At 44.8% G+C, this 18,040-nt stretch overlaps 1 protein-coding gene and 1 long non-coding RNA gene across 3 annotated transcripts in view; one reads left to right on the forward strand and one right to left on the reverse strand.

Moving 5' to 3' along the window:
• LOC308462543 overlaps positions 1 to 18,040 on the reverse strand; it is a 301,862-nt gene that overhangs the window by 219,220 nt on the left and 64,602 nt on the right. The gene's annotated exons all lie outside the window — the stretch shown is intronic.
• SYNDIG1L (synapse differentiation inducing 1 like) overlaps positions 1 to 18,040 on the forward strand; it is a 99,471-nt gene that overhangs the window by 70,514 nt on the left and 10,917 nt on the right. For both annotated transcript variants that reach the window (XM_080979510.1, XM_080979509.1), the window contains exons 2-3: positions 11,938 to 12,415; positions 15,792 to 15,929. In XM_080979510.1, the coding sequence (XP_080835636.1) occupies positions 11,999 to 12,415; positions 15,792 to 15,929 (555 nt within the window). In that variant the 5' untranslated portion in view covers positions 11,938 to 11,998. The remainder of the gene's footprint in view (positions 1 to 11,937; positions 12,416 to 15,791; positions 15,930 to 18,040) is intronic.

Genomic DNA, 18,040 nt, shown 5'->3' on the forward strand with positions numbered 1-18,040 from the left:
CAAACCCAAAAGCAGAGCCTGAGTGCAACTACAACTGCACTCTCCCCATCTGCAATTCCCAGCTACTCGTATTCAGAACCATGCCACCTCTGTGAGTTGGAGGCAGAGCACAGCCATCCTGGCCAGTAGCCCTATTAACCTCCATGCATTTCAGTAACCAGCCACAACCAAACTTCCCTTAGAGTGGCCAGATGCAAATGATTCTGCCCCTTTGGTAGTTGTGACCATTGGCTATGCTGGTTGAGGCTGATGGGAGTTGGAGTCCAACAACATCCGAAAGTCCACAGGTTCCCCATTTCTGCTGGAGAATTTTTCAGGAAGGAGCAACACACACACACACACACACACACCCAAAAAACACACAACTTCAGTTAGCTGCTTTCTAACTAGCTCTGAGAAAGAACCCAGCAAGGTTACAGTGCAGGGGATTTTAAAAAAGAAATTATCTGGGAATATTTATGGCGGTGTAAGGAAAGCTTTTGGCTGTTCTCCATCAATATGCCAACGCTTGCCGGCAGCTTTATGATCCGCCCTCACCAAGGGTTCCACACCTAATTTTGGTTTTTCACCATTAGCGGAGATGTCTTGGCAGTCAGCACTTTGCCTCTGCCAAGAAACATTTTTATCAGTGAGAATAAAGATTTGATTTCCATCTGGAAATTGGCCAATTTGACTAGCGAACCTCTAAACATCAGCACATGGCATCCCAATTCTCAAAGCAATTTAGCCTCTGTCAGATACAGAAGCCCATCACTGGGGCAGCTGACTCTATTGCTATTAGGAGAAAAGAACAAATGGCATATTCACTCCTTCCTAGCTCTATTGAACTAGTCGCTTCAGACAGGTGAATTAGCTCCCCTCCATCATAGACTGTCTGAACTCTCCTCTTCAGCATACTTCCTAGATGTTGGCCTGATCTCACACTGGAACAAAAGCCCAGCAACTGCTGGTAATAATTCCATCGCCTCTTCCAGGTCTGAAATCCCCACATTAAAGTGGTGCCTCTGTAGTTTCAGAGCCTTTTCCTCACCTGGCAGTAGTAAAATACAGTCGTACCTTGGATCTCAAATGCCTTGGCTCCTGAACAAATCGGCTCCCGAACGATCGAAACCTGGAAGTGAGTGTCCCGCTTTTCAAATGATTTTCGGAAGCCGAACGTCCAATGTGGCTTCTGCAGCTTCTGATTGGCTGCAGAAGCTTGCTGCAGCCAATCAGAAGCTGCACTTTGGTTTCTGAATGTTTTGGAACTTGAATGGACTTCCGGAACGGATTCCATTAGACTTCCAAGGTACGACTGTAGTGAAAAGTTTTGAGGTACAGAAGTTCATTGTGACAGACCCCATAGTCATGCCCCAAGGAGAATCCAATTTCTTAGGATCAGTTGACAGTCATAAAATAGTGAGCTGCCAAAGGGTGGTAATTTGGTTAGCCTATTGGACTTTGGCTGAAGAGACTTGAGTACACATTCCATCAGCTATCAATTTTACTGGTTGAACTTGGTCCAGCCTACTGCTGACCCTAGCGTATCTATCAAAGGGATTGTGTGCCAGACCACACCTGCCTTCTAACCCTCAAATTTGCAGCTAGGACTGGGTGATATCTGGTTTTCAACATTGTGATATATCACCAGCTAAACATCGTGATATATCACAATGTCTGTAATAAGGATGGAGCTATGTAGAGGCATTGGCTGGCTTCACAGTTTCCCCCCCAAATTGTGATTTTTGCATAGCACACACACATCATGATTCACAATATATTGCCAGATCAAAAATTATGAAACCAATATCATGATATGGACTTCAAACTGGTTTTGGACAATATATTGCTATATTGCCCAGCCTTACTTGCAGCATTAGCAAGTATTACTGCAGCCAATGATGTCATTGTTCCTGCTGTCAAAAAGTACTGGAGCTGCACTTGCCTCACATTCCTGCTCTAATCTGCCCCACTGCTGGTAACATAAAGTCATGAGGAGAACGTTTGCCCAGTGCTGGCTGGTGCACCAAGCTAAGGCCATTCTCAGCTTAGATAGCCTGAGTAGCCCATGCTCTGGTGACTTCCCAGATTATTGCAATTTGCTCTGTGTGGGAAAGATGCTGAAGATGTTCCAAAAGTCATAGCTGGTGTAGAATGCAGCAGATCCTCTGTTAGAGAGTGCTGCAAGGAAGACTCATGACCCTCAAGTTCTTGAATTGAGAGCCAGTGTGGTTTACCGGTTAGAGTGTCAGACTAGGACCTGGGGGATCATGTTTCTAATTCTCACTTTGGGACCAATGACTTGTTTAGTAACTGAAACAAACCCCTCTGATCTTTTTGCTACTGCGTTTGCCACAAAGCCCACAAGAAGTCCACAGAATACAGTTTCATTTGTTGAATGTGCAAGTAGCTAGCTCATTTTGTGTGTTGCCCAGAAGGTCACACAGAAAAAGTAGTCCACACCAACATGCTGTTCTAACATCTGGCGTATACGGGGCATAACTGGAGCATAGAAGGGAAAACGGAATGTTTACCTGACAGGGCAATTATCCTGTGATTGATTCTTAGGGAAACTACTTAGTCTGCCATTAGCTTTGACTATTATGTCCAGCTGTGAGTGAGCCAAGTGTCAAACTGGAATCCAAGAGGCTTCGCTGAGACAAGCATTTACAGATTCAACCACTTGTAACTTCATTGCTTTGATATGAGGATCAGCATACCATCCTGAGTCCGGGTGGACAGAGTGGCACTATGTAAGGGACATTGTTAGTCATGTTGTGACTCAAGGGACAGCTGAAAGTGGATGACTTCAGACTCACATAGAGATGATGGACACCGGCATCTAGTCCAGTTTATTTATTTCACTTCAAGTGCCATCATTGTTCAGTTCAATCCATCTTTAATGTCACTGTCTCCCGTGTGTGTGTGTGTGTGTGTGTGTGTGTGCACGTTTAGCTTTTCCTGTGCTATGAACCATTACTAGCTGCTAGTATTGCACAGTCTAACAGAGTATGGATGAGAATACCAATACCGTCCGTCAGCATATGGCAATGGATTTTAAATGAGAACAGATCATGGTTGTTTTTAGCAAATTTTATCTGTTTCAGAACTGCTTCAGATTGAATTGAGTTTGATTTCTTATGTCTTGAAAGCCTGATACTGGGCAATAAGCCCCCAGTTTGAACAAAGTACACTTTAACATGAGAAATGTCCAATCCGCTTTGCAGATCTGTGGGTGATGTGCTGGGCTTTAGCTGTGTGCGTTGCCTTCCCTAGAGAATCCCTCTTCTTTATTATAAATTACATCTCAGTCGTGCCAGAAGCGCTGCAGCTGTTACCCAAACAGGAGGTCATAGTGCCTGTCTCCAAAACTTTGTTCTTTGCACTCACGCACCGACTGTGTTCCCATGTCACAATAAGCCGGGCTTAATGGTTTTCCGTGACTGTGCACATCGATCCTGCTTTGCTCTTCCCCGCTGGGAAAGGAAGCAACACACTATGATCCTTGGCTTAGCTCTACATTCTGCCCAAGGATCATGGCTTATCTCTCTGCAAATAACCCATGCAGGGCCAGCCCAAGACATTTGGCTGCCAGAAGGGCAAGTGTGCCCCCTACAGACACAAGTCCACTGGGTTGGCAGCTGAATCTTAGTTCAGCACTGGGAATGGGACAGTGTCGTCCACTGCACTGTCCTGCACAGAGCAAGCCCAGATAGCTCTGTCTTCTATCACCTTGCCTCCCTTCCCTGTCCCCCAGCACCTGCTGCCTGAGGCAGCAGCTTTATTCTGACTGTGCTGGGCCCAGGGGTAACCCGAGTAACGCGGTCCAGGTCCAGTCCCGAATCCCAGGGTTCCATGAGGAGTCAGTCCGACATGGCCAAGGCAGGAAACCAGGCAAGGTCAGGCACAGGATCACAGGCAGGTTCTGGCAAACAGCAACGTTGCTCCCGCAACCTGGGATGGGGTCCAGCTGCCTTTTATCTCTGTCGGGGTAACGGGCGGTCCTGATCCCCCGGTGACTCACCTCCCTGTCTCGCTCAAAGGCAAGCACTCCTCCTGTGAGTTCTCAGGTCTCTCCTTCTCTCAGACCTCAGTCTCTGCAACTCGGGAGATGTCAGTGGGTTACTAGATCCAGAGGCCACCTCAGCCTCTCCTGACCCAACTGGTAGTGGAGCAGCTGTAAGTGATTGCCCAGCTGAAGGCAACGAGGTAATCCCCGCATCTGGAGCCAGGGCAGGCTCAGGCCCCTGACTCGGCTCAGCTGGTGCTTGTTGCAGGGGAACCTGTGCAGACTTGGGCTCTCAGAATCAGGCCCCAGACTAGGTTCAGCTGCTGCCTGAGGCAAAGGATCCGGTGTGGACTGAGACTCCTCTGGCTCCAAGTCCAACCCAGAGTCCCAGGCCATCACATCGACTAATGGCAGCACCAGCCCTGAAACTATGATTGGTAAGCCAGGAACAAATATTGGCTTCCAATTACGGTTGGTTTGAAGTGAAACAAGCCACTACATATGCCAGGACTTGCTGTGTTTCAGTATAGTGCTTTTTGGACCTCTTGAGCTCCGTAGTTTGAATACTGCAGAACTTCAGAGTACAGTTTCAATTTCCGGTCTTGTTTTGTAGAAAAAAAGGACAGATGTGTTTAAGAGCCCTGCTTTGTCCTGATATGCTTTCCTGTCCCCACAACACAACACAAGCCATGTTCCTCAATTTGAATGAAATGCCAAGCCAAGGATCATAGTTTGTTGTTTCTATTTGCTAGCAGGGAGGGGTGAATTGGAAGCAATCATGGTAAACCACTGTGGCATCCTTTGTCAGAGGATCCATAAGCTTTTGCAAATTTAAGAAACAGACTAAACTGAGCTTTCACAGTCCCTATCCTCTTATTTCCTATGCCCATCTCTCTGTGTGTGTGCTGTGATGGAGAATTGATGTGTGAGTTTGGAAAACTCGCTGGCATTATTGCATGTAACACCCTTGAGGATTAAATTAAAATACAGCTGATTAAATTAAAAATTAAAACTAAAATACAGCAACTGATGGGGCATCACAACTAGCTCCTCCTCCAGGTGCAGTTCCAGCTACAAACAAGAAATGAGGCTGTGTTGCTGTAGCTCCACTGCATAGTTTATCTGCATTATTATGAGGCCTGTTCTGATGTGAACCCACGAGTCATTTCTTCCCTTTTGGGGTTCTTGTTATCCTTGGGGTTTGATCTTATGGTGATGAGGACCAGGAATACCTCCCATGTGCTTTAGAACAAAGCTGAAGATTTAGGGGAAATTTCCCCCCAGAAAACAAGAGGAAACTTGATAGTGACATCTTATGCCTTGAACAGGTTTGATATGATGGATCAATGCCTCTGAACTCTGAAAAATGCCTGTAAAAACAATCACTGAGATGCCACATGTTTGGAAGTTGCCCTTATGGGCATCTTTCTTTCTTTTTTAATAGTCATTAATAACTCAGCCTCTCTCAGCTTTTCTCTTCATGGTACCATTTTAAAGAGAAATGCCCTTTAAAATGGTAGCAAGCACATGAGCATTTATTGAAACGTGGAATCATTTATATCACAAAGGACCACTCAAGAAAGGAACTACCTAAAAGAGACATCACTATTTTACACAATCTCAAATGGCTCTCAAAAATGGCTGTGTTTTATACACTCCCAGTAGTCAGTGAAGGAAATGACCTCCAAGACCTCCACCCCACCTCCTGCCAATGTAAAATTGTACTTTTCATGGATTGGTGCTTTGTCCACTCTTAACTTTGTCAGTGGAAAATGGAAGAGGTTTTTGCCATGGTGTCACAAGCCTGTACAGCTCAATATCAAAGAACCTCCCATTCATCCTAGACGTCTTCACCTTTCCAGTCAAATAGAAAGGTCAGACCAATGATCCATCTAAGCATTAGCTCCCCAAGGACTTGAGCAGAGGTCTTTCCAAACCCTCATTCTGGAGAGCTTTCACTGAAGATCAGCAAAGCAGGTGCTCTACCACTGGCTTTGTAAGTTGTTCTGTCATCCCTTTTAGCTACCTTAAAGGTAAAGGTAAAGGACCCCTGACAGTGTAGTCCAGTCACAGACGACTCTGGAGTTGTGGCACTCATCTCGCTTTACTGGCCGAGGGAGCCGGCGTTTGTCCACAGACAGTTTTTCCAGGTCATGTGGCCAGCATGACTAAACAGCTTCTGGTGCAATGGAACACCAAAACCAGAGCAGTGCACGCAAACGCCGTTTACCTTCCCGCCGGAGTGGTACCTATTTATCTACTTGCACTTTTTGGCGTGCTTTCGAACTGCTAGGTTGACAGGAGCTGGGACCGAGCAACAGGAGCTCACCCCATCGCGGGGATTCGAACCGCCAACCTTCTGATCGGCAAGCCCAAGAGGCTCAGTGGTTTAGACCACATCGCCACCCAAGCAAATAAAACTGTGAGCAAAATGCCCCAGCCCCATTTTTGCCGCAAAGTGAAAGGAAAATGACAACTCCCTCAAGCTTCTGCTTCCCCTGCAATTTGGAATCAGATTACTCTGCCTGTTCACACAGCTAGTCAGTCCCTTCTCCAGCTCATGTCAGGTGGGTGGGTTTGCTTTGTGTTACTTATTCCTTATTTTACTCCATGATTGGGCAGTTCTAGGATTTCACAAGAGTGCAGCAGTGCAAATATTGTCATTGAAAAGACTGTCATTGGGTGTAACACAGGCCAGGCTACTCTCCACTGAAGGCACCACCCCTCCCCACCCCTGGGGTCTTACGTTTCTGGTTGCTGTACTACCCTTGCCCTTCATAGCTGCTTAAACCTGGCTGGGAGGGCATGACTGGGTGGGTTCTGGGTGCAGTGAACAGGTCTCTGCATGAGGGGGTGGTGCCAGCCATCTTGAAGGAGGCAATAGTGTGGCCCTTATTGGGAAAAAAAACTATCCTGGACCTGATGGCATTTTACAACTACTACCCTTTTGGGTGCCACATGGCTGTGGCAATGCAGCTACATGCATTCCTGGGGAAAGCTGATTCTTCAGAATACATTCATCCAAAGCCAGCACTCTGGAGGGATCCATAGAAACACGGGTGATTAGCCTCATAGCAGGCTAGCAGAATAATCTGTGAGCTGATAGCTTTTGTACGCTTATTTAAAAGTCTGGCCTAACATGCATGACAATTGTAGGAATCTTTAAAAGGCGTTGGCATTAATCTCTGTCTAGAAATATCACTCTCCAGTTAGGAAGCCTCTCCTCTTGTTCACATAAATCAGGGTGGCCTGTTAGTGGTGAGAGAAAAGGACTCTGCACAGCACTGCCATATTTCTTACTTTCAGAAGTAAACATTGGTGAGGCCTTTAGTACCAGATACAGGTACCAGATTAAAAATCAGCTGAGGGCATAGTTGGACTATGCCGAAATGGCGAAAATGACCAGGAAGATTAGAGATCAAGAAGATAATAAATTTAATAAAGAATAGGGGAAATTAATAAATTACTTAAAAGAAGCAGTGGGAGGCAGTGGAAGACAGGAGTGCCTGGTGTGCTCTGGTCCATGGGGTCACGAAGAGTTGGACACGACTAAACGACTAAACAACTAAACAACAACAACACTTAAAAGAACACTGAAAACAATTAAAAACATTGGCAGGATTCTAAAAAACACTTGCAATGTAGCTAGAACTATGATGTGAATTAAGTTTTAAGAAAATATGGAGAACATTATAAGATGCAGTTGGAAATGAATAATGATGGAAACCATGGAAGGGTGGAGAGAAGTCCGGGGATTCAGAGAATCCTGTGTGTATGTGATTTAGTTGTGATGATATTTGTTAAAGGTAAAAATGAATAAAAAAAATTTTTTAAAAAAAAGTCAACTGAGGGCAGGAGCAAACCTCCAACAGTTAGTTACTTGGAGGAAGGATAATCATTGCTTGTGTTGAAGTGAGGTTTGTGGCAGTGCAGAAATGCCTCAGTACAATCTCATGTAGGCTTTTGGCTCCGATGATTCCTTCCCCCCAATGTTTTACGCTCCCCATTCCTGAGTTTGTTTAATCAAAATCGTCTGGTAATATTTTAATTTTCTTCAGCCACCGGGATAATTTCAGTGTGACTGTGTGTAATATACTTTCATCTGAACCGTGTTCATTAATTTGTGTTTTATCCGTCTTCTTTTTTTAAAAGACCATTAACAAAGTTCTCTAGTAAAAGCAGACAGAATGTTGAAACCTGCTGTGCTTAGCAGAACCCTTTTGCCAGCTCTGCGTGCTGCTCTTTATCAGTCCTTCAGGCAGGCTTCAGTTCACTCACGAATTTCCCCATCCATCTCAATTTAAGATAACGCTGGCAGAAAATTGTCATAAAACTAGCTCTCGAGGACTTTGCAAAAATATAAAAATTTGTTTGAACAAGAGGCATTCCTCACAAATGTCTTATATTCATTGCTGGATTCATAGCCCCCAGATAAGTGATTTCACTGAACATTGCTTCACCAAAATATAATTTACATTTACATAAAATTAATTGTCCTCATCTCTATCCTTCCCTTCTTTCTCATACGATGGCATGGCAGTGTGATATCCCTGCAAATATCACAGTATAATATTAGTCGGTTAATAGACTATTCCAAGTTCATATGTGTATAAATACGCAGAGGCATTATCAGATGCAATCCTGCTCTAGCTGAGGATAACAGCAACACGTTCGTTGATTTTAATGAAGTAGGATATAAAGCTCTTGTGTATATATTAGGGTTGTACAATATTTTCATTGGGTTTCCCCTAACGTTTCTGTATAAAAATTGACAGGAGCTAACAGGTAGAACTGTTAGATGGATTGGTAGTTTAATATTATGGAAACTTGTTGATTGCATCAAAGATATTTCATGTCATTTCCCTCCCAAAAAAAAGCTCTGCTTTCAAACTTTCAGCCAATAAAGTAATATGAACTAGAAATTCTATCACATACCACCAACTTAATGAGTAAGACACAGGGGGACTTGTATCAGATACAGGGGGGAAATGAAGTAAAACATTAGTCAAGGGCAGGAGCATTGGTGAGATTCGGGGGGGGGGGGATAAAAACATCAGCTGAGGGCAGGAGGAAACCTCCAACAGTTAGTTGCATGGAGGAAGAATGAGCAACACTTTGCTTGTGTTGAAGCGAGGTCAGTGGCGGTGCAGAAATGCCTCTATACAATCTTTGCACTGCTATATCAACTTGCTAGAGGGCAACGCTGCTGACCTGCTCTCTGTGGAACTGTAGCATCGCCAGTATGGATAGCTGCAATATCTCCTAACCATCAGTTCAGCTGGAATCAACTGATATAAGGGACTCGTAGGATTCCATAGCAATAAGGCTGCAAGGTGTGTTGCAGGACCAGCTGCAGGCTGCCTGAGGTGCTTTGGGAGTGGCCCAGCCCATGTGTCTCCTTGATAGCCAGTTTTGCCTCCTGACCACAAACCCAGACATAGAAACATAGAATTGTAGAGTTGGAAGGGACCCTGAGAGTCATCTAGACCAACCCCTGGCAAAGCAGGAATCCTGCCCATAGCTGTTCGCAGAGCCGTCTTTCCCATAGGGCTTAGTGGTGCGTTGCGCCAGGGCGCCGGCCTCTAAGGAGTGCCCCAGCAAGTGGGGGAGCTGCGCAGCTTTGCTGGTGACCTCCCCTTTCCCCGCACGCCCGCCAGCTGTGCCCCACCAACCATAAGGCTGGCAGGTGTGCAGCTTCCCTCCCAAGCCTCTGCGGGGTTCGCTCTACTCCTGAGGAGGCTTGGGAGGGAAGCTGCACTTCACGGAGGCTTGGAAGGGGCGCAACTTCACTCCCAACCCTCTGCGGGGTTCGCTCTCCCGCAGTGGCATGGGGGAGAGTTGTGCCCCCCCATGGCTGGCAGTGCGCAGCTACAGCCACCCCAACACAATCCATGGTAATTTGGGGATGCTGGGTGGATATTTGCACCCCAGTACCACATCTGCTAAAGACGACCCTGGCTGTTCGCACTGACCCACTGCACCCCCTGAGGATTGAATGATGTTACATGATGGTATGTGATACAGTGGTTTCAGTGATGCAGTAGAGCACAGGCCCAAAGTGGGAGTGAATAAGGGGGGCTGTTAGTTTTCTGTAACACATCTGCACTGTTAGTAAGTGGTGCTCAATCCCTGGCATCTCTGGATGGAGCCAGGAGAGAACCCTGTCTGCAGTCCTGGACAGATGCTGCCAATCAGTGTGGACAATACTGAGCTAGATGGACCCAATGGTCTTACTCAGTATGGCAGCTTCCTAGGCACTAGATATAAAAATATAACTGCATAGACAAGATCCCATATGGGTGATAGTACTTCCATAGCAAACAGCCTTTCAGATTTCTTTTTTCATTCTCATTATTTCCACTCTCACCTTGCGAGCTTCAGAACTCTTGCTGGAGTTTTGTGTGTGGTGGTTTTTAGCATGCAAAATATATTACATTTACTGGCATCACTCACAAATGAAAGGGCTGTAATTCACAGCATGTCCCGCTTGTTTATAATGCAAGGAGGGTTTCTGCAGGGGATGCCAACCTCAGGTCTATGCCAGGGCCATCTGTTATTCACTGTAGTTCTCCAGGAAGTTATGACCCAGCATGAAGAATACACTGCGCATTTACATCAGATTCTCCTTCCCTTTCTCAAGCTGCCAAGGAGAAAGGGCAGCGCTCAACACATGCTAACCGTCATGATGGCTTTGACCTTCTCATCTTATCACATGGTTCATAGTCTGATCTTACTACCTGCCACAATGATTCTTGACAAGAAGACTCAAATAAAGGCAGTTTCAAGTCATATTTTGGCAGGCTCTCATGGAGAGTTGTACATGAATTTGTGGACAGTAGCACAGCCAAATGCTTTCATTTACCATCAAAAACAGGGCATGTCCATAGCGAGCTCCTGTTTCTCATCGCTGAGCTCTTCTGATTTTCTGATTGCCCAATTATCCAAGTGCTATATAGCACACAGTCCAGATCTTTAGTACTTGGATGGTTTCAGTACAGTACATTGCAGATTTCATTTTCCACTACAGCATTTTAACAGCCAACTTTTCAGATTTTCACATAGATATAGATTGTTAAGACCTTTAGGTCTCCCAGTATTAAGCACTCACAACTGTGTTCTCCCCTCCTCTACCCCTCCCAGAATGGATGGACTACAACCTTAAGTAAGTTTAAATGCTTTACTTACAGTAATCAGAAGTCTCACTCATGCATCATTCAGTGCTACAGCAGAAACAACACAGGTAAGGCATTCTTGCAGAAGTTGGCCTCAAACAGAAGTTGGCCTCAAACACATAGTCTCAAACTGAAACCCCAGCCTCAGACATCTTCTCAGTTACATGGTTCACAGAGGAGAGAGGGGAAGGAAGGAAGGAAGGAAGGAAGGAAGGAAGGAAGGAAGGAGAAACAAACCTCCCTCCCTCCCTCCCTCCCTCCCTGAGGGTGAGGGGCTGTGACCTAGCCATGCCTTCTCTAGAAATTTACAGCTCTGTGGTCCTTAATCCCTTCATTTCCTAATGAATGGGTTAGATATGCATTGCTAGGTTTGACTGCAAAATCTCCCAAAATTTCAGCACACATCTGAAAAAGATCTCCATCAACTTTCCCTCAAAGTACTATAGTTTAGGTTCTCTGAGTCAAGGTGCATGCTGGAATTTATCTTATATGAGTTCAATCCCAGTATTTCCATCAACACAGACATGCCCCAATGCTAGTTAACATTACACAGTTATTGCTCTTGAACCACTTACTCCAGGGATGGGAAGCCTGTTGCCCTCCAGATGTTGTTGGTATACAGCGCCCATTATCCCTGACCACTAGAGATGTTGGCTGGGACTAATGGGACTCCAACAACAGCTGGAGGACCACAGTCTCCCTATACCTGACTTAACGAGTTTCTATATTTTATGTGCCCCCTAATTCTGCCTCCTTTTTCTTTCATTTGTTCTTCAGGGTTGTTTGTTCTCTGTCATCCATCTGTCTTAGAAGCACCTCACACTGAGCTTTCAGCAAAATGGAAAGTGTGAGTGAACTCCAGAATCCCCTGTTGGCCAAGAACAATGGACACCTTCATGGCAGTTACAGTTACCACCAGGATTATCCTGGCCACCGTTGCCAGGGTAAACTGTACTCCTATATCTTCCAAAATTCTGGTAATGCGAGGACTCACCAACTGCTGGATGCCAGTTCTCTTCAGCTGGCTGTTGAAGCATTGTACGGCCCAAATTTCATCCTGGTGAAGGATGAGACCAGTGTCAAAGTCAAGGACAACAAAGGTGAGAGTTGTGAGACAGCCTTCATGGGAAACAAAGAGCATCCTGCTGAGGCCTCTGATGTGCAAGAAACCCAAGGGAGGTCCCTGATGGAAAATGACATCAAAATCCAGACAGTGTCCTATGAAGTGGAAGAGGAGGAATTGCAAGAATATGAGGTAAATTTTGGAGGCTGTGAACCTATCTTGGGACTTATTTCTGAGTAACCATGCTTAGGACAGAGGAGTAAATATAGAAAATATAATAATTGTGATGTATGTACATGATAGTAGGAAGAACTGAGGTAAATGTTGCATGGGAACTTCTCACACCAGAGAGACAGCTTCCCTTATTTCTGAGGAATTAAGCCTGAGGGTTTAATGCAGGGGTGAGCAACTGTGGTCTTAGGCCTCAGCCTAAGTTTAGGTGGCCCTCAGCCTGATTTCAAAAACCCTCTGCAAGCGATCAGTTCAGACCTCCTGGCAAGATGAGAAAGGGGGGAACCACACCTTCTTTTGGTTCTGGCCCCACACATCACTGACTTCAGCTGCACCCAGAGTTGCCATGCAGCCCCTGACAGATTACCCCAAAGAGAATGCCCCTCTCAAAAGAAAAAGGGTTTTCCACCATAATATAATACATTAAGAATAATACGACTAGAAATAATTATAGAGAGGTGTGTAGTTAGAATGAATTATTTTAATAAGCTTGTTTTAGGCTCACATCCAGAATTTCTAATCCATTTTAGCTCACAATTTATCAATTTTAGTCCTAATGCGAGCGAGGGACATTGCTAAAGATGAAAAACGGCCCTGTTTCACTGGCACTCAAGAAAAATAATTTTCCATGGAAATCCCAAATCCCCAGCTAGTGAGCTGAGAATTTAGCTTGAAAGAAAAACGATAATCTATTTCCACGCAGTGATTTCTGTTAGGATTTTGCCCCACGTCCGAGTGGCTGGAGAAGATGTGGTTTATTATAGAAACTCTGCAAAGCCTTCCCCCCGCCCTTCTTCTCCTGTGTGAAACTGTTAAGAAGGAGAATATGTGAAAGTAGAGCTGAAAAGAAGAAGGTCAAATGAGAGAGTGGGGAGTGAGGGAAGACTGTAAAATACTTAACGAGAGGAAGAGTAGGAGGGTGAAAAATGCTACTTAAATGCCATGGTGGTGATAGATGTCCTAGAAATATTATATCAAGACAATGTTGGCAGAAGCAGCTTTCGGTCAGGGAAGAGAGAAATCAGTAGGACGCCTATTGCTTCACATCAAGGGCTGGAGCTGACAGCAGTGACTGGGGGCTTCTAACACGGTTTCTGTTATTATTATCATCACTTCCAGCATCATCACTGTTATTATTATATTGCAGCTTTCTGGGTTACTATTTCACACTGAGTTATTTAATAACGAAAGTGTCCTTAAGCACACTTAACTTGAAAGCAACTTCCATTAAAATGAATGGAACTTTCTTCCAAGTGAATAAGCTTGGGATTGAGCTATAAAGCAACGGCAGCCGGCAGTATAGTACAAATCAAACAGTTGCAATTCTTTATCATCTGGTCCCAAGGTGGCACTTGGGAACGGCTTTCTTTATCGGGAGAGATGCCTCTTGTTGAGGCATCGCCTCCGACATTATCAGGAAGTAGCTCCAGAAGGGATAGGACACAAAAAAATCAGATGTTTATTCCATTTTGCTATAAGTATATGCCAGTATCTCCATTGATTTAAATTGACAAGTCTTGGTGTTTCAGTTTTTCAGAAATAATCTAAAAGGTATTCAAGACTTGTCTCCCATTCTTAATGTTTTTAGAATGTTGCACTATTTTAGTGTTGTTAGCCGCCCTAAGCCCGGCTTCGGCTGGGGAGGGCGGGACATAAATAAAATTTATTTTTATTATTAATAATAATAATAATAATAATAATAATAATAATAATAATACTGGAGATCTCCCTGGTAGTATCAATAGTAACTGTATCCTTTCTATGGCAATTTGGTAATATAGCCATGAATCCAACCATCCTTTAATCTCAGAACTTCTCCATGTCAACTTGTCAGTCTAAATCTGGGGCCCTCAACATGGTGCTGATGGACACAGTAGCACCCTCAGACACACACCCCTTAGCACCCATCAAGGCACCTTGCCACTCCCATTTTTTACTGTTTCTTTTAAATGGGGTGTTGGGATGGTGGTCGGGGGTTTGCCTGTTTTTTTTTCTAGGGGGTGTAGCTTTCTTTCTTTGGATGCTGTTCTTCTAACTTGTTTTTATCAGTGCAAGGATTTCCACTTGTACAATGGAACTGCCCCCCACCCTGTGTATGCCTTGTATGGTACCCTTCCCAAATCTGCTCCAGAGGTTTTGGAGGAAACCCAGAACAGATTTAGGGACTGCACAGGAGAGGAAGTGGGGAATTCAGTTGCACTTGTTGCAATCCTTGCTCTTATGGTACGAGCGAGTTGGATACTGTTCCATGGGGGCAGGTGAGTTGGGGAGGATAAAGGTTTTGGAATGGGGTATTTTGTGGCGTCCACAATAGTTTCTTAAACCTCCAATTTTGCTTCTGGGCCCAAAAAGGTTGAGGACCCCATGCCTACATATTTCATTATTCTTTTGATTCATAGCTGGGTAGTTAAAGTACCAGTAATTTCCATTTGCAGGATTGGCACAGCCAGACTTAATTGTCAATCTTAGTAATTCCCATAGTCATTCAGGGAATGTGACAGATTCAAATTCTCAATAGTCTTACCCTGGAAAAGCCCATTAGAATTAAGGCTCCCTTCTGAAACAAGTGATTTGAGGACATCTTTGTTGAGCTGGCATAATGAGGATACCAGCTTCCGCTAGGGTTCCTATTTAACCATCCATCTTATTTATCCAGCTCAATTATGTTTGTATGGATTATTTGTTTAGATTTCCAAGTGCATTCATCAGTTGCACATTTTTTTGATGTTGTGTTTTAGGATAAGCATGTTGTAAGACAAGATACATATAGACATATAGAATGCCAGTAATGCATAGATTGCTGAAAACCACCAGTTTCTTACTCCCAATAGTCTCACTGAAGTCCTACTGAGGTCTATGAAATACCTGCCAGACCACTCCAGATTAAATGGTTTGTGGACTGAAGCCAAGAAGATTCTTCTCAATCAGCATACTAAGCAGTACATCTGCTGCCTAATAGACATCAAGTATTTTCAGTCTGAAGACGGGGAAGTATGGTGATGATTGAGGTGGTGCCCTGTATATCATCTCTGTTGGACATCCAGTTCCCAAAAGATCATTCATATTAGCCGCTGTTCCTTGGCAGATAAACATCCTAGCTCATAGAGGCTGACTCTGTATCACTTGAATGTGTGTTGGACTCGTCCCGCCGACACTCCCCTCACAGCGCTTCCTGCCCCATGAAGTTCATCTGCCTGCTGCTATATATCAGGAGAGAAAGTGTTGTCACAGCAGCAACATCAAACATGTGTAGTGTAAATTGATTACATGTTCTGCTGCTGCTGAATACTCTGTGGGTCAGACTTACAGTGTGCCATTGCCTTGATTTGCTTTCCAGAGTGACTCCTCCAGTGACAGCGAGAGTGAAGATCATTTTCTGATGCTTCCCCCACGAGACCACCTGGGCTTGGCAATTTTTTCAATGCTCTGTTGTTTCTGGCCTCTGGGAATTGCTGCTTTCTACTTTTCTCAAGGGGTAAGAATTTGCGTGTGCTGATGTTTCCTGCTATGTACTGAGTTCTTCTTGTCTCAGGAAACTATTTTATAAAAGGCCTGTCAGGGCTGGATTCACTACTGTGCCAAGTATATTGCAGTCCCACCCAACTAGGACCCCTGCTAACATGAAATTATCTGGGAAGTTGCTGGGATGTGGAGTGTGTGTGTGTGTGTGTGTGTGTGTGTGTGTGTCTAGCTACCTAATGCCAACCCAAAACATGTCGGTGCTTGATGGAAAAAATGCAAGTGTCACTCCATATTTTACTAAAAATTTCCTACCACAGGGAAAATTTTGCCACCATTCATCCCTCACCTCCCCCTTTAATGCTACCCCCAAATTTGTCCTCATTCTATCAAATGATAGGGCTGTTCTTGTATCAGGCTCAAAACAGTGCTTGGATCACCATCACATGGCAAAGGAGCAGCGTCCATGTTGTCATGAAGCCAACAGGATTTGCTCTCTGCATTGCAGCGCATTTCAAGTGCGACTTATGGGAGTGCATGGCTTTATGTCTGAAAGTCACGTGGGATTCAACTGATAGCTCCTAATAGGATCAACTGTTCTTTAAAGCAACACTAAAACCTCACAAGGTAACTGTAAGCACTGCTATTCCCAACCTGTAAGAAAAAGAAGCTGAACTATCCAGAAGGGAAGATGGATCGGACTGTTGCACAGTGGTACCTCATGTTACAGACGGGATCCGTTCCAGAGGCCCATCCGTAAGATGAAATTCCCGCAACTCGAAGCGCTGTGTCTGCACAGGTGCGCAGCGTGATTTGGCGCGCATGCGCGAAGTGCGATTTAGCATTTCTGTGCATGCGCGAGCGGCGAAACCCGGAAGTAACCCATTCCAGTACTTTCGGGTTGTCATGGGACGTAACACAAAAGTACGCAACACGAGGTATGACTGTACATTGAATAGCTGTGCAAAAACGAGTTTTTGGCAAGTACAGCCTTTCCACTTTTATTCATAGGCTAAATTTTCTATACTGTCAACATTTTTTTAAAAAATCATGGCAGTAAGCAGCATAAAATCAATCATGAAACTACATTTGTAAAACAAGGCCACTGTGAGAACAAGATACTGGACTAGATGAGGCACTGGGCTAATCTAGCAGGGTCTTGTGTGCTTAAAAGACATCACAAATCTCTAGATAATATTAATACATCAATGAAGCTGGATAAAAGGAAAGGTGAACAGAAGTGTTTGAAACAAGTGCCTCAATGCCAATACTGTAGGTGCCTACCTGATGCTCCCTGGAAGCGCATTCCAAAGGGTAGGTGCCACCACACTAAAGGCCTTGTTTTTAGTGAGCATAAGACAAACTTGAGGAGCATACAGCATACAGCACTAGTAAAGAGTGTCTCCCCCAAGGATTAAATTGGCCAGGCAAGATATGGTATTCCCAGAAATAACCCATTACTCCGGGCTTTATATAAAGGTAAAGGTAAAGGGACCCCTGACCATTAGGTCCAGTCGTGACCGACTCTGGGGTTGCGGCGCTCATCTCACTTTACTGGCCGAGGGAGCCAGCGTACAGCTTCCGGGTCATGTGGCCAGCATGACTAAGCCGCTTCTGGTGAACCAGAGCAGTGCATGGAAACACCGTTTACCTTCCTGCTGGAGTGGTACCTATTTATCTACTTGCACTTTGACGTGCTTTCGAACTGCTAAGTTGGCAGGAGCAGGGACCGAGCAACGGGAGCTCACCCCGTCGCGGGGATTCGAACCGCCAACTTTCTGATTGGCAAGTCCTAGGCTCTGTGGTTTAACCCACAGTGCCACCCGCGTCTCAGGGCTTTATATACCCATAGCAAAACCTTAAAGTTGCCCTAGTAATGTAGTGGTAGATAGTGCAGATCTTCCAGCACAGGCGTTACAAAGAACACCCACTTCAGCAGCCTTGTGGCACTATGGCATCATTGCAAACATATATCTGCTGATCATCCCTCTTCTAACTGTTAAAGGTTACAGGAGCCCACTCTCCTTTTGCTTCTGGCTGCTCTTCTTGTAAATGAAACACCTGTTTCTGCATTTTATGTAGTTAAAGAATATATGGCCTGCCGTCTGACAAATTGTCAGAGTAACT

This window comes from Podarcis pityusensis, assembly GCF_964106645.2.
Source record: "Podarcis pityusensis genome assembly, chromosome: 1".
NCBI classification, from domain to species: Eukaryota; Metazoa; Chordata; class Lepidosauria; order Squamata; family Lacertidae; genus Podarcis; species Podarcis pityusensis.